The 16,942-nt window shown below is 47.7% G+C and overlaps 1 protein-coding gene across 4 annotated transcripts in view; it reads right to left on the minus strand.

Moving 5' to 3' along the window:
- The window catches only part of Ankrd44 (ankyrin repeat domain 44), a 239,073-nt gene that overhangs the window by 90,514 nt on the left and 131,617 nt on the right, over positions 1-16,942 (minus strand). For all 4 annotated transcript variants that reach the window (XM_087902417.1, XM_087902416.1, XM_087902418.1 and 1 more), the window contains exons 4-8: positions 13,597-13,667; positions 6,398-6,598; positions 5,964-6,051; positions 2,835-2,977; positions 1,882-2,094 (exon numbers count right to left, since the gene is read on the minus strand). In XM_087902417.1, coding sequence (XP_087758543.1) covers positions 1,882-2,094; positions 2,835-2,977; positions 5,964-6,051; positions 6,398-6,598; positions 13,597-13,667 — 716 coding nt within the window. The remainder of the gene's footprint in view (positions 1-1,881; positions 2,095-2,834; positions 2,978-5,963; positions 6,052-6,397; positions 6,599-13,596; positions 13,668-16,942) is intronic.

Genomic DNA, 16,942 nt, shown 5'->3' on the forward strand with positions numbered 1-16,942 from the left:
CAATGCCTGCATCTACTGTCCGTCACCTTCCTTTCAAAGTTCACAGATGTCACCATCCTCGAGATGTTGACCATTGACCAGCTGTGTGCTTCTTGCTCCACCTGACTACCGCACTCTGACTTCTGCCCCGCACAAAAACTCGTGGCACAAAAACTGCCTCTTTGGTCCCTTCCATGTTTCCAGAGGCCTGCTTCTCACCTGGGACCCTGCTTGTCCATGTACAGAGTGTTTGACTCTGAAACACTCCTTCCATTCTATTTTTCCCTTCGGCATGAGTCTGACCTTCACAAAGATACCGTATTCCCTGCCATTCTCTCTTCCCTTCTCTGCCTCTTCCTCATCCTCTGCTCTGGCTCTTCCTTCTCGGGACCCGAAGAGTCAAGTCCTGGGGTCCTCCCTCGCCTTCTCCACTCTCTCCTCGAATGACCCCACCTTTTACCGCCACCATTTTGTGGCTGAAGCAACCTAAGGACTGGTTTTTCATGCTCATTACTGCTCTTCCATGCTACATTTTCCACTATCGTGTCCTCACACTGGCTCAATATTAGTTTCTCAAAACTTAAACACAGAGCCTGTACGATGGCTCAGCGGGTAAAGGGCCTTGCTGCCAAGCCGGCATACCCAAGTTCAATTCCCATAACCCACATGGCAATAATGACTCTGGCCCCCACGTGCCAGTGTGCTATCACACACACACACACACACACACACACACACACACACACATAGTCAAAGGGTTTTCAGCCTGTGAGTTATTGTGTGCAAGGTTGCAAAGATGGTGCTTTTTTTCTAATGTCCCTCATCTTCCTTCCTTGGAAAGACCCACAGATGCCCACAGTCTTCGAGATGTTGACTGTTTAGCCTCTTGTGTGCCTGTCTTAGTTGTAAGGGTGCTTTCTGGTGTTTCAGGACCCCATATTCTATACATTCTATACATGGTGCTTAGTGGTAAGGGGACAGCAGAGGGCACTGCTCAGAATATTCTACTACGGGGCAAGGGTGTGTCAGTACAACCCCGATGGCGAACCACGCTGAAAGCACAGATGCATAGGCATCCTCCATCAGTCACCAGGGTGAGGTGATAAATTACCAGCTCATGGCTCCTCCCTCCCTTGCTAATGGCAATGTCCTCTCTCGAATTATTTCTGTGGCTCCTCTCAATTTATCATCTTCTCAGCTCAAAAACAAGCTCAAAGTTTTTTGGTTTTTTTTTTTTTAATCCCCAGACAAGAAAGAAGCTAACAGGTGCATCATCTACTTCCCGAAGCTCTATCACTCTGTTCTCTTGGCAGTGGTCACATCCTCCCTGGCCTCCTAACTCTCTGTGTGTCTTAGCTCCTGGATTGGGAACCTGTAATGGTTCGAGACCACAGCTCATCTTCAAACTCTCCCTCACTGTCAAATAAAGAGCAGGGCGGTCCTTAGTCGACTCAGTGACTGACGGGATGCCCACGGCAACTAGGTCAACGGTCCATCACTGGACGCTGTTTACAGCTTGCTGGAGGAAAGCATCGGATAGCCATGCTGGGCTTGGGAACAACCATGAGTTAGCCAATCCTCTGTGTTCTCAGCCGCTCTGCCCGGCCAGTTAACTATGGCTGTCTGTGTTAAACTATGGACTGGGCTAGCACCTTTCAGACCTGACATTCAGCTGAGCATCCATAAACTCACAAAGGAGAGGAGATTGGAGCCTTGATGCCTATATGCTGGTACCATCATACGGAAGAGGCAACCTAGCAATTTCCAGAGCATCTCAATCCAGGATAAGTCTGTGACTCAAAGTGCTTCCAAGTCACGAAAGCACAGCATAGCAGACAACGATTACTGCCGCTCAGAGGCTCAGCGCAGAGGTGTTTGAGGCGGGGAGACCAAGCGCTATACCTGAATGTTCACATCGGCCCCGTTGTTTACCAACAGCTCCAGGCACAGAGCGCCATGGGTGGACGCCGCTGCGAAGTGCAGAGGGGTGAAGCCGCCATTGTTGGGCTGGTTCACGTTAGCACCGTAGTCGATGAGCTCGTTAACCACAGCGTCCTGGCCGTTGTAGCAGGCGATGTGCAGAGCTGTGTTTCCATAGACGTTGACTTCGTCGATCTGCAAAGCATCCAACACCAGGGCAGTTAAAATCACCGGAGCCAATTTACTCCGTTCGTCACAATGGGCTTAATGGCTCTGGTGAGAGAAAGGAAATGCCCACCCGTCGGGGTGATTATTCAGAGCTCACTTGCTCCCCAGCAGGTATCCCGAGAGCACCTGTCTCCCCCTAGAAGAGACAGGAAAAGTTGAATATGACAAAAAAAAAAAATGACCCATGAGGTATTAGAGGTTCAAATGCCCGTGGAGCAGGTTTTCTCAGCTAGAGAAAGCCAAATAAGACGGAAGGCAAAGACACTTTCAAAATGACAGAAATGAAAAGAACAAACCCCAAAGTCATGGGCTCAGGAACAGTGGCCATGAAAAGAGGGGATGGGGTTAACAGGAGAGGTAGCTTGTGGACACCGTGCCCTTGAGTCAGGCTCAGAATCAATTCTGTCTTCATTCGGGCGCCTGACACCTCGTGCAGAACGGAGGTGCGTTAGCCGTTAGCCCACCTCACCAGCTGCTCCTGCAGAGCGAAGGTTTATATATCTCTCTGTGTATACAGTCTGTTTCTGAATTCCTGCTACTTAATCGATGCCCCTATTATAATTTATCAGGCCACATAAAAGGGAATACAGGACCCAAGGAAATACGTTTTTTCTCCACTTGAATAAAATGCAAACAGGATTTTATTTTGGAGAGAAGAATGTAAAGAAAGACGTGAGCCGAGCAATGGCTCAGCTGTGGGGGCTTACCTCCACCCCCAGGTTCAGGAGGTGTTTGACCACGTTGATCTGCCCATTGGAGGCTGCGGCGTGCAGAGGGGTATAACCCTTCTTGTCCTTGCAGGTGACTTCGGCGCCGTGGTTAATCAGCAGTGCCACGACATCCAGGTGACCTGGACAAACACAGCAGCGAGAAAACATCGTTAACCTTTAGAAGGAAATTTGACAGCTCACTGTGCCCTCAAAGATTGTTAACAGCTTCTTTTACTGCCAGTATTTTCCCAACCCAACCCACCTCGTGGAAAATAATCAATGAGCATTTATGAATACCAGCTCTGTGCCGGCCGTTATTGTACATCCCACGGGAAGGAAAGGGATGGTTCAGTAAGGCTTGCATGAGATGTAGCAAAGGTGGTGGTTGTGTCGCCATGACAACGAGAAGAACCCGAGAGTGAGGACACATGAGTGCCGCAGCCTTTTTTACGTTGTCCTGCAGCTGAGTGTGTAATCCCAGCAGCTGGGAGACTGCGGGAAGCAAGCTACAAGTTCAAGGACAGCGTGAATCCCAGGCCAGCCTAGATGGCTTAGCAAGACCCTGCCTCAAAACAGAAACAGTAACAAGGGGTATGTTAAAACGAAAACCATTCCCACTCCTCGCCAGAAAAGCCCAACAGCAACAATTCAGCTTAGAAACTAAATAAAGAAAAGAATCAGAATACTCCCAGATTACGGTCAAATCTGAAACTGCCATTGTTGTGTTGGGTTTTAACCCATAAAAAGGCCAGTTCTTACGTTTCCATGCAAAATAACTCCATAAATTATTCAGTAAATAGAAAACCCTCCTGATCTCAACTGTTGTGGGCGTTTGAACTCTGTTCCCTCATTCACTATGATAAATGAGTTTGGCCCTTATTTTATAATTGAAGATCATTCCGAGTTTAAGTTCATTGCCACGAACACTGCGGCTAACTGAAGGGCGGGAGACAAATACTGACGGCGGGACCCAAACTTTGTAAGAGAGGGGGTGGGGGTAGGTGTGGGCGGGGGCATGAGCTTGCTTTATCAAAAGTCGATTCCTTATCTACAAAAACTTGTATACAGAACAAAATATTTTCAGTTGCTGGCGGTGCGGCCTCAAACTACTTGCTTCACATTTTATGCCATTATCTCCTAAGGATTGCCACCTACTTTTACGCTTTCCTGTTTGCATCCTGATGACAAGAGTAATAATGATTTGACTTTCAAGTCACAAAAATATATTAATCATTAATCCACAAAGCTTGAGCCTGAAGTCCCCAGCTTCTTTGACTAGCTCAGTGTGCATTTCATCTAAACGTCTGATTGCTCTTACCCAACTCAAAGGTCTGTGATACTCAAGAAAGACATAGCGGCACACACCTGTAACACCAGCACTAGGCGGCCAGGATCAGCGGTTCAAGGTCTTTTGCTACGCAAAGAATAATTTTTACAAGCTTTTAGGATTCTTGGGGTCTGTAAGTCTAAGAATTCATTCAGAAATCTGTAGAGGTGTGGTTTGCTTTATTCTTACCCCAATCCACTCTCCCCCTCCAACACAAATAATGTTAAATTTGGAAATGATTTTGGTTTTGGTTTTTTTTTTTTTCCTTCAAGACAGGGTTTCTCTGTAGCTTTGGAGCCTGTCCTAAAACTAGCTCTTGAAGACCAGGCTGGCCTTGAACTCACAAAGACCCGCTGTCTCTGCCTCCCGAGTGCTGGGATTAAAGGCGTGCACCACCACAACCAGCAATTTTTGGAATGATAAAAGATGTGTCTGCTTGTCAAACGGACTCAAACAGGCAAAAATGCTCGAAAAAAGAAGCCAGCCACTGAAATGTAACCATCTAATATTTCAGTATTTATTTTTCAAATTTCCCTTCACTGTGTAGCAGTTTCCACAGCAATGGAAAGCATTATGCATATTATCATATTCTATACGTACATCCAGAAGAAGATGCGTCTCTGTATTCTTTTTGATGTGCCTTGGTGTTTACAGACACGCATGGACACCATTGCTGTGCTCCCTACTCTGTCCCCTTGTGTGGATCCTCTGGGATTTACCAAAACAATACCCCCTGGGTCTCAGCTTGTGTCTGATAAAACCCTGTTTTCTCTTCTAATAGCAGGTTCTCCTCCAAGCAGAACCACGCAGAAGGATCTTCCTTCTTCATGTCTCATGTCTACCTTGAGAATAAACTGTGAAGGTTATCCTTTGCCCAAGGTCTTTGCGCCCATCAAAAGAAAAAGACGAGGGGCTGGAGAGATGACTCAGAGGTTAAGAGCACTGGCTGCTCTTCTAGAGGTCCTGAGTTCAATTCCCAGCAACCACATACTGGCTCACAGCCATTAAAAACTAAATGTTGTTCCATGACACTGGTATACTTAATAATCTGTTTCATTTCTATGCATTTCTATTTTATGTCCATGTTACATATTTTATTATTAAAATTCAAATGGTGTTTTAAAAAAAGAAAAAAGAAAAGGACGAAAACAGAGATACACCCTAATTCTTCATCTTCAGCAGAGGGGAGTGGCCTGAAGAGGCCTATGGGCCTCCGCTTTGAGCCCAGCATAGCAGAAGCCCAATCTAAGGGAACTCCACCATGTCTAACTTCAAAGGAGCCAGAAAACTTTCCTTTCTTTTCTTCCTTCCTGCTGTTTCTTTCAAAAATATTTAGACATGCAGAGACAAAGAGCACAGTGTCCTCATGCGGTTAACCAGTCTTTCTTTCCTGAACACTTGACTTGATGTCATAACAAGCGAGCATACACGCGAAGTGTGTTGCTTTCTAATCTAGAGTGAAGGATCTTCCGAGAGGTCCAGACCGTGACTCATCCTCCCTCTCTTTGGGGGATAAATAAGCCTCCGACAAGGCGACTAGCCAACTGGAGCCCTTTACAGATGCCAGGAAAATGGGCCAAATCTTCATTCAAGTGGAATGACTTAGTCCAACCCCTAAGTCAGACTTCTCCAAGGACGCGTTCATAGTCAACAAGGGCCCCGTGGCATCTGCAGTTCAGGACAACTGCCTGAGGCTGTTAGTTGTTGTGTGCTATGTTGGGGATCAAACCCAGGCACCTGCCCTACCACTGAGCTAGTAGAGACCCCCGCACTTTGTTTTTAACACACAGACTCCTCACCCATGTACGCTGCCCAATGGAGAGCGCGCCGGTCCTTCTTGTCAAATGCATTGATGTTTGCCCCTTTGGCCAGGAGCAAACTGACCATCTGAAAGATAAAAGAAACAGTGAAACCAAGTGTTCCCTCTGCAACCACAAGAGCTCCTTGCTGCCTGCGTGTAGTCTAAACCAAATTAGCATCAACCCTAAGAGCAAGTCAGGAATTCAGACAAGAAAGATGATGTCACAGCAGGCTCTGCCGCATGTGTCAAGGAGGAGACTGATAAAATAATCCACTTTTAAATTCATTGAATTTAAGGATGGATTGAACTGCCTAAGTGACATTCCTCTATTACACTGATACTCACATAAAGTCTCAGCCATCACAATGGCTCCACCTGGGGGTCACAGGGTCTAAACAGTGTGCCCCAGCTCCCAGTGAGGAGAACACTCACCTCCATGTGCCCATTCAGAGCTGCGTGGTGCAGGGCCGTGCGCCCGCCTCGGTCGGAGACATTAACACTGCTCAGCAGTGGGATGATCACCTCGGCACACCTGACAGCCTTATTGGCTGCCGCCACGTGGAGGGGGGTCTGCCAGTTCTTGTCCCTCGCGTTGACGTCGGCCGAGTGTTTGATCAGTACCTGCACCGCCTCCTGCAACAGAAACAGTCCGTGGAGTCACTGGCCACTGCCCGATAAATGGGTCCTGCGTCTAAGGTCTTCTCGGGACCCAGGAACTGGAGCGAGAGAGGACAGTTCTCAGAAGCAGGAGAAAAACCATCCCAAATTTGAGACCGTCTCAAAGAAAAATTTTTAGTATTGTTTCCAGTGCGTAACAACCTGGAACTTTTGTGAAATGTAAGAGGCAACTAACTCAAACAAACATGGGATAAAATGATTAACTTATTGTTCAGTCTAACAGGCATTCCATTGTTCTTTCGTGAGCTGATGGTTGTTTCCTTTTCTTTTTGTTTGTTTATTGAGCTGCAGCTCTCTGGGATGGGATTCCCAAGCGCTACAATTACAGGCACAAGCCGCCACACCTGAGTATGAAGCTATTCGGTTTCCCTCGAGGTTTCTGAAAGCTCACATTACTCTCAAATATGCGCCGTACTCAGACTCTCCTCAAGTCACCGGGGACAAGGGAGGTTTAAAATCAGAAATTCTTTCTGCAGGTGCAAGCAACGCCAAACTCGATGGACTGCAAGCTGCCTGAGATCAGGCTCTGGTCTTTGACAACTCTCTGTAACCTCTGCAGAGCGTAGCTGGTGCTTGCACACACTGCACACTTGGAAGCTTTGGTGGCATAAACACGGGGATGTGATCACGAGCAAGGTCTGTCAACAAGAGCTGGCACATATCAGCCAAGCCGTTGCTGTGCCGTAAGCTCAAGCTCCTGAGGCCACGTGGGAATCCTGAAGGCTTATACCATATTCCTTTGGGGCCTTTATCCCACAGTGATTACAGCAATTTCATGTTCTGTCACTGTATAAATTGCTGCTAGACAATTTGCTCAATTAGTGGGATTATTCTTTCAGAAGTATCCATTACCAAACTAAAACAGTCCCTATTGTTATAATTATTATTAGCGTATATCTATTCTTTGAACTCGCAGTACAAAGGCGTTCACTGGAGACTTGGGGATAGGAGAGTATTCTACAGGGCGTTATTCACAAAACCTCGTCTTTGAAAGTCAGGAAAGACAAGCACAGAAGTATTCATAGTGAGCTGGCAATCTCCCTGCTGGCTAGCTTTCACAGTGCTGGTAAGGGCTGTGCAGGGAGTCCTAAGGACTATGATACCAACCTGCCAGGCAAGATGTGCCCACATGCACAGTAGTGGCATGGCCATCATGGAGGTAACCAACATCTCCCTGACTGCATTTGAGGTCCTCTCTTCACCTCCATACTAAGTACTATAACCCCACCCAAAAGCCCATGGTAGTAGTGGGTCACAGGCCCTAGGGGGAATTCAATTCTGTTGTTTAACTTTATTGTCAACAAAGTGTGGATCCACCTTTAAAACAGATTTATGCCCACTGACAATTACCACTCTCTGCATTAACCAGAGAAGCTAGTGAGCATCAGTAGTAAATACAGAGACTCGTGGCTGCAGAAGGGGATGAAAATAATAAAGGTGAGGGATCAGTCCTAAACAAGATATTATAGCAACCCCTCCAAAGTTCAAGAGACACCCCAGAGGATGGGGTGGAAAGGACCACAGAGCCAGAAGACAGACGGCAAACTTCCATCTGAACAATATACAGTCATTGCAATGATGGACCCTCAACAGCTGTGAATGGCTACGCTGGATCTGCCCCCAGAATGGGCCCAGACACGACCCAGACACGGACAGTTCACTGCTGAACTGTTTTCAGCTGATAGATGGAGGGAAAGAGGGAGCCACTGCCTTCAATTGTGTGCCCGCTGCTGCTCCACTAAGTCCCGATGGAAAAGTTCCGCGTCGATGGTTACACAGAGGACCCCCATTAAACTAGATGGGTCACAACGGAAGACCGGAAGCAATGAATATGAAAAATGGACAGGTAGGGAGAAACCAGGGTTCATAAAGGTGGGAAGAAGAGTTTTTATAAAGGTGGGAGAAGAGTAAATAAAGTTATCAAATAACTAACCTAAAACAGTATGTAAGCTTCTTTAAAAGTAGTCCCAGTATCCAGTCTTGGGCTCATAGTGAGGCATGCATCAGAATTTTCTTTATAAGATGAAAATTTCTAGGCCCAACCACCAGCTCCAGCAGGGACACTGGGGAGAATTCTAGAACAAAATCTTTTAGCGAGCACCCCTGAAGACTTAATGATCCTCACTAAATCTGAGGATAACCCACCTACATTCCAGGAAGTCGAGTACAAAGCATTCAAACCCTAGAGAATTTTATTCCCAAAGGCAGACTTTTCCTGCAGAAAGGCAAAACCAGATGTTCACTGGTTGAAACAGTATCCAGGGATATTTATATAATCGGAGGGAGGCAGCAGGGCCGGGTGTGTAAGCAAGGAGTGTCCAGGCCATACTCTTCTCCGTGTATTGGCTGTGACACCCTTTGTTCCAGACTTAACTTCTGTAAGTGTGTACAGTCAATACCACAATGTCAGAGGCTCGGAGATTAAAGTAGATTTATGCCCAGAAGGTCTTACTTAGCACACAGTAAATGCACAATAAATTCTCAGAATGGCAACAGTTAGAAAAACACAGGCTGGAGAGAGGACTCAGAGGTTAAGAGCACTGGCTGCTCTTCCAGAGGTCCTGAGTTCAATCCCCAGCAACCACATGGTGGCTCACAACCATTCGTAATGGGATCTGGGGCCCTCTTCTGGCCTGCAGGCAGAGCACACTGTATGCATAATAAATAAATAGATCTTTAAAAAAAAACAAAAGAAAAAGAAAAAAGAAAAGCACAACGTCCTCAATCTAACACCCTGAAGACAAGATGTGAACAATTTTAACTTTTCTAACCCAAACAGTCTCTAGAAGAGGGAAGAGAGAAGTTCAGCAATGCCCCTTTAGGGCCACTCAGCTCAGCACAGCAGCAGAACCTGTGAGATGCAGGCACATTCATACCCAGGCCATCTCAGGCCACAAACATCCCAACCTCAGAGGCCATGCTATGCGTTCGCTGAAAGACCCCACAGCATGGCTGGCAGTGCCTTCCACCCCGTGGGCCTCAGCAAACAAACAAACGCTGCATCTTTCCATGTTCAACTCCAGGTGTGCACACATTTAATTCTGTTCTTCGCAGGCACTCTAGCCCAGAAAACAAAGCAAAAAAATCAAGAGGAACACACTGGGCAGGAGAAACCAGATGGAATCACTGGCAACTTTCAGAATATTCTCTCTGGGAGCCTCAAGTCTTGCTTAGTTCTCTTGGTCACTGTTACAAAGTGTATCTCCCCAATGTTTGACCACTGTTACAAAGTGTATCTTCACAGTGTTCCGCCACTATTACAAAGTGTATCTCCCCAATGTTTGACTACTGTTACAAAGTGTATCTTCCCAGTGTTTGGCCACTGTTACAAAGTGTATTTCCCCAATGTTTGACCACTGTTACGAAGTGAATCTCCCCAATGTTTAAATTAAAGTCTCTTTATTTCTCCACACCTTGGGAAAAGCTAGCAAAAAAAAAAAAAAAAGTGTGGCCACTGGCCATTAGGGAGCAGACACAGAGACAATGTTGTTTGATTCTGAATTGTTTTGATCCTGGGACACCCAGATGGGCCAGGCTATGAAGTTGGGGATGCTACAGAGGTTTGAAGCTTTTCAATGAAGAACTTGTTTTTACTACACACTCATGAACCATCTCAGTCTGAGGAACGGATGCATGTGTTAGGTCATACTGAAACTCACATCCTCGTTAGCAGATGCTAACAGTACTAAAAACCAAACCAAATGCCCCCCCCCTCGTCATTTCCCCTTAGGCCTACTCCCCTCCCCCCAACAATTAGTAAGGGGAGGCAAAAAAGAACAACCAGGGGGCCAAATTCAAAAGGAGAAACGAGCCTGAATTTAGGATATCCGTGGCACCAGGATGAGGCCAAGCCGACTCTACTGACAGACTCAGAGATTCCAGTTTTTACTAGAAACTCTTCCGCTGTGGCGGGTGCCATAAAGTCATTGTCTTTCGTGAGTTTACATTTCGTCCACCCCCAAACTCCCAGCGAGAGTCATCCATGGGCAGTTTTTTTCTCTTTACCCAGAAAACCTTGCTAGTTGGTTGAGGAAGGACCAAGCGCCTTTCATCGACACAGAAGTTTAAGAACTGAACAACCCATCATTGGTCAGACTGGGCTCAAACACATTGAGACACATGGCGGCAGTGGCAAAGGAATGTTTCGAGGATCGAAGCTTTCATGGGGTGATTAGTTAACAAGGTCACAGGATTCTGAAACCAGGCATTGTGTGTCCCTCTCTCCCCTAAAGCTGGGGATCACAGATGATATTTCCTTTGGAACCCCATCAACATGCACAGCACATGATATAGAGACAGTGTCTAAATTTGTTTAACTAAAGAGACTTCATTCTAGGTAAGGGACAAAAGACTCTATGTATACATATATTTCAAAAGACAATAAATTTACTAAGGATTAAGTCATCTTAAAATTTAGCCTATGGAGGACTCCCCTGTGAAGACGCTAATCTCCCGAGGCCAGTGTCCTGCCTCAATCAGGCACTATGCCTGTTTCTCCCAGGTACAGAAATGTAACACGGAGCTATCAAGCAAGCCTCCACTACCGGAACGAAGTATCCAGGATTCTTTATGCCCCTCCTTCCATGTTGGCTATTTGGAAAGAGAATACAGCCAACCTCCTTTAAAACAACTCCATAAGGGAGAACATGAGCAAGGAAGTCAGGACCACGAGGGGCGCGTCCACCCACTGAGACGGTGGGACTGATCTAATGGGAGCTCACCAAGGCCAGCTGGACTGGGAGTGATGGAGCATGTGATCAAGCTGGATACTCTGAGTGTGGCTGGCAATGAGGACCGACTGAGAAGCCAGGGACAATGGCGCTGGGTTTTGATTCGAATGCATGGACTGACTTTGTGGGAGCCTGGCTAGTTTGGATGCTCATCTTTGTGGACCTGGATGGAGGAGGGAGGACCTTGAACTTCCCATGGGGCAGGGGACCCTGACTGCTCTTGGGACTAGGGAGGGAGGGGGTGGGGGAGAAGGGAGGGAGGAAGGAGGTGGGGAGGAGGTGGAAGCTTTTAATAAATAAATAAATAAATAAATAAATATTTAAAAAATTGAAAGAAAAAAAAAACAAACTCCATATACCCAGAACAACAAGGAAGACAACAAGCACTAAGCTGCCACAGATTGGGTATATTCTGGAATTCACCAAAGACGAACAGCAGGACAGGCACCAATACCGCCCCGTGAGCAGGCTTATCGCCTTGCTCCTCAGCGTCCCTGGAGAATGCCACCTCCTCCAGAGCCGGAGGGGCAGCTCCACTGGACAAATCTAAGTGCGCAATGCTCTGTGTCTCTGAGGGGAGACTCTCGGGTGCCCTCTCTGGCCAGGCTGATATTCGTTGGGTTCCCTCCCCGTCCTGCTCCCACAATGGCCTTCCCTTTCTCGGCATTAGCCTCTCCGTGAACCAGCTGATCCATTTTCCATGGTTTCCACGATCCTCCTCGTTATCCCCGAGGTCCAGGCTTACAGAAATAACGATAACGCGTTTACCACCGTCACGTGTTTCCGGCATGCGACAACAAACGAGCGTTTGAGCACCTCCCTCAATCTATTTCTGGAACATTTTAGATTTGGGATCCATCGCAGAAGGAAACAGGTAAGTAAAGAAGCTTCCCGCCCCCCGTGGAGCTTACATTCTAGGGTAAGTATTTCCCAGACTGTATCCTGAAAAGAACAAGCTAGCTCTCAGGACGCCAGCTCCACCGCTCCCATCCCATCCCACCTGCACCTGCTCAGCCAGGGGCATCATTCACCATTCACCTGCCAGCCTTCCCCCCACCTCGTTCTCCTACGGTGCCAAAATCCTGTCAGGTTCGCCTTGAACTACCTCGGAAATGATTGGTTCCTCCCCTGCCTCACCTCAGCCCTTCTCCTATTTCTCTTGGCCTCTTGTCAGCCAGCCCACCTGAACTCTCACACGCAGAACCCTCTTCACCCTGCAGCCATGCTGGCCTCTCTGAGGAACAGTCTGTCGAGACCCCTGCCAACTGCTCACTGGATGTCAGTTTCTCTGGCAGCCCACGGATCTGACCAACTCTGCGCTACCCCCTCTGCTCCAGGAGCCTCCACCTGACTCGGGTGCATGCCCCTGCCTCATCTCCTCTCACATGCGGATCCTCTGCACCGGCCCTCCCTCCTCCTCCTTCTGGCCTGCTGGGCTCTGCTTATCCTTTAAGGACTAGATCATCTGACATCTCCCGGGGGTGAGGTGCCAGGCTCCAGCAAGCTTGCTCGCTCGCTCCCCCACTCCCGCTCTGGCATTGTGCAGATCTGTTTTCTGTGTTCCTTCCATTCCAGGCTGAAATCACGCCGTAATCAAGGTTCTTGCTATACCCATCTTGGACGACCAAGATGCCTCGTAGCACTGGCTGGTTTTGTGTGTCAGTTTGACACGAGTCAGAGTCAACAGAGAGGAAGAAGCCTCAGTTGAGGAAATGCCTCCATGAGATCCAACTGAAAGGCATTTTCTCAATTAGTGATCAATGGGGAGGGGCCGGCTCATTGTGGGTGGGGCCATCCCTGGGCTAGTGGTCCTGGCTTCTATAAGAAAGCAGGCTGTGCAAACCAAGAGAAACAAGCCTTACTGGCCTAAGCAGCTCCCCTCCGTGGCCTCTGCATCAGCTCCTGTCTCAAGGATGCTACCCTGTCTGAGTTCCTGGTCTGACTCCCTGCAGTGATGAACAGCAATGCAGAAATGTAAGCCAACTAAGCCCTTTCCTCCCCAACTTGCTTTTGGTCGTGGTGTTTCGTCGCAGCAATAGAAACCCTAAGACGCTCCTACTGCGCCATGTCCGACATGAGCAAGACACTCGAAGAGCTGCCCACGGGGGTAACTCTCTTCCGCTGGAAGTAAAAGGCTTTAGCTACCCTTGAGGGTCCTCCGCGGAAAGAATTCTCTTTCTGCAGACGGTAGTAGGTGTTAGACTAAACGAGAGGATCACTCACTTCACTTCTGGAGGCAACAGCCCGGTGCAGAGGGGTCAGCCACATGTTGTCCTTGGCATTGACGCGAGCTCCTGCAACCAAACAGCACAAGTTAGGGCATAGCAGAGTCAAGGGCTGCGTCCCGCTCCTATCTGCCTGGGATAGCCTGCAAACCTTCTTTTCCCTGCATCAGCTACAATTTGACAAGATCTTATACGGGATAAAGGGACCACCAGAAATCTGTCTTCCCTGGCATCCCAATTATGCCAGGTCCTTTGACACAGGAATCTATATCCCATGGCGTTTTCAGACAGGAGACCTGTGCGGACCGTTTGCAACTTCTTCATGCCGTGGAGCAGACGACTGGCTCCCACGGAGAGACACGTTCCACACTCTGCTGAAGTCATGGCACTGACTGAGCAGAAGCCGCAGATAGATGGGATTCTGGGAAACAGAACACACCTTGCTCCCTTGACGGTCCCACAGCTTCCCGTGGGAGCAAGGCCGCCGAAGATTGGTCTGAACAATGGAGACACCCTATACAAGTCTTTGGTTCAAGGATTAGGTAAACCCTCCTGTCAGTGAGAGATTGTTTTTAAAAAGGGCTGTGCACGGGAAGGGGGAGAAGGCATCCACGATGGGTGAGAGGCACCCATTTGGGTCTTAGGACGGCAAAGAAGCTCGTGAGGGTGGAGAGCAGGTGCGGATATCGGAAACTAGGAGGGCAGGGAAATGGGAGGAAAGAGGAGGTAGGTGCCTGAGGGAGTGGGGTGAGCGGAAAGCAGAGGGGAAACACAGAGACTTCTAGAAAGGGAGAAGGAGCTTCTGTGGGTAAGTGTGAGCTACTGGTTAAGCCACAGACAAAAAGAAACAATGAGTCACAGAACCAAGAGTATTTTACTTTAGCTGAGAACAAAACCGTCAACAGCATTCATCAGAGAAAACAGCCTAACCCCACAAAGGGGTACCGCCCCGCTCAATTCTTCACTTTGAGGTGTCATTGGACACATTTTTTTTAAACAGCCCAAGGTTATTGTAACAGGCTGCGGAGGTTGCGAGCAATGAATGCACTTAATTTTAAACCATGTTAAAATCTTGAAAGTTGACTTTACGGACTCCATCTTGTCTAAAAGGGTTGAAAGCCGTCTACGTAGCTGCAGGGAGACCACACTACAATGAGAAGCCCACATTAAATGCTCCGAAGTGAAGTGGATGGGAAAGACGTGGGATTTAGGGACAAAGACTGAAGTTTGCAGTCTTTCTGATGTCAGCAGCCAGTATCCCAAGGACTCAGAGTTTCTGGTCTCTAGAATAAGGGTACCACACACCAGTACTGCCATGTTGGTTCTACTGGGGGCTCGGGAGTGTCAGATGGAGGTGAGGATTCTTCACAAGTCAGAAAGCACTAGAAAATTATTAGCAGTTCTTGTTGCAAAATCCCCTCACTATCTCGCCCACCCCCGAAGTTGATGGCGAAGATTTCCAAAGGCAGTAACAACTGTGGAGCAATGCCATCAACTGCCAACCGTGAGACGTACAGACACGCACATTCTTTTAAGTTCTCTTTGAAATTTTTAAAAAATATTTATTTATTTGTTTGTTTGTTTGTTATGTATACAATATTCTGTCTGTGTGTATGTCTGCAGGCCAGAAGAGGGCACCAGACTTCATTACAGATGGTTGTGAGCCATCATGTGGTTGCCGGGAATTGAACTCGGGACCTTTGGAAGAGCAGGCAATGCTCTTAACCACTGAGACATCTCTTCAGCCCCTGTCTTTGAAATTTTTTAAATTTATTTTATTTTATGTGCTCAAGTGTTTACTTGCATGTTACATGTACACCATGTGCACAGCTGTTATTCACAGAGGTCAAAAGAGGGCGCTCCAGGGCCCCCTGGAAGTGGAGACTGAGGTCTGCCTGCACCACGTGAGGGCTGGGACCCAAGTCTGCATCTCCAGCAACAGGCAACGGAGTGCTCTAAAGCTTGGAGCTGTCAACCAATTCATCTCTCCATGCTCCAAACACATGATTTTTAATGTTCATTTTCTTTCCATTTATTTGTGTGTGTGTGTACATGTGGAAGTCAGAGTTCTTGCCTCCCACTATGTAGGTTCTTGGCGTCTGGAGACAAAACTTAGATCGCAAGGCTTGGTGCTTGGTGGTGAACACTTTTACCTGCTAAATCATCTTGCTTGCCCCGCAAGCACATCCTTTTTCTTTCTTAGAAGAAGTTGGGGGAGGGAGCCATACATGCACGTGCATGACATGTGTGTGGGAGCCCATGGAGGTGAGGGAGGAGTCACACGCGCACATGTGTGCCACACATGTGTGGGAGCCCACAGAGGACAAAAGAGAGCTGAGATCCCTTGGAGCTGGAGTCATGAGCAGCTGTGCCTCCCCTCACGTGGGTGCTGGGAACTGAACTCGCGTCCTCTGGGAGAGCAGCAAGGACTCTCTCACCTGCTGGGGTTTCCCTCCAGCCTCATCAAGCATATTTTTAAAAGTAAGAGAAACTCAAGCAAGTGTTAAGGTGGAAGAAAACGAAGGTAGCCAACATTGACATGCGATCTCCACATGTACAAACCAAACCCACGTGCACACAGGCACACGAATACAAACACCACACACATACTCACACACACACAAGCACATGAATGCAAACACCACACACATACTCACACACACCCAAGTACATACACCACACATGCACGCAGCAATACCAAAAAACTCTCCTGAAGTTATTTTGCTTTGTTCTTTGAGGCCAGGGTTCCCTCTGTACTGCAAGCTGACCTGGCGTTCACTGCATAGTCCAGGCTGGACTTGAACTCACAATAGTCTTCAGAGTTCAGCCTTTCCAGTTCTGTGGTTACAGCTACATGCAACCACGCCTGGCTAAAACTTAAAATAAGTGCATGTGTGTGTGGGGGGGGGTGTTCACATGAATTGCATTGTTCTCCCACTCTGACCCCCCCTCCCCGTTCCACTTAACAAGATATATTTCACATCTCTCCAGGTTGACAAAGAGCGAGTCAATTCCTTTGCGTTGCTACATGTGTTCCAGTGTAAATATGTCACATCTCTTCAGACAGCTCCTCTGTCGATAGTTTCCTTATTCCCAACAGCTTTCCAGAAATGACAAAAATGGGCATTCATACCATGCCGCTCTGATGAAGATGTGTAAGTTTTCATCTAGGGCAGATAACTGAAGACGGATCACGGATAGCACACGCTTTCTCTCTAATGGTGTCCTCGGCTGTCCAGAGCCTGGGAATTTACACCCAGGGTCTAAGTGCTTGGTTTCCTGGGTCTTCATGAATGCTTTATCTTACCAGTCATCTTAAGTGTGACGAATCTGAATTAATAACG

The sequence above is a fragment of the Myodes glareolus genome, chromosome 27, assembly GCF_982192425.1.
Source record: "Myodes glareolus chromosome 27, mMyoGla1.1, whole genome shotgun sequence".
NCBI classification, from domain to species: domain Eukaryota; kingdom Metazoa; phylum Chordata; class Mammalia; order Rodentia; family Cricetidae; genus Myodes; species Myodes glareolus.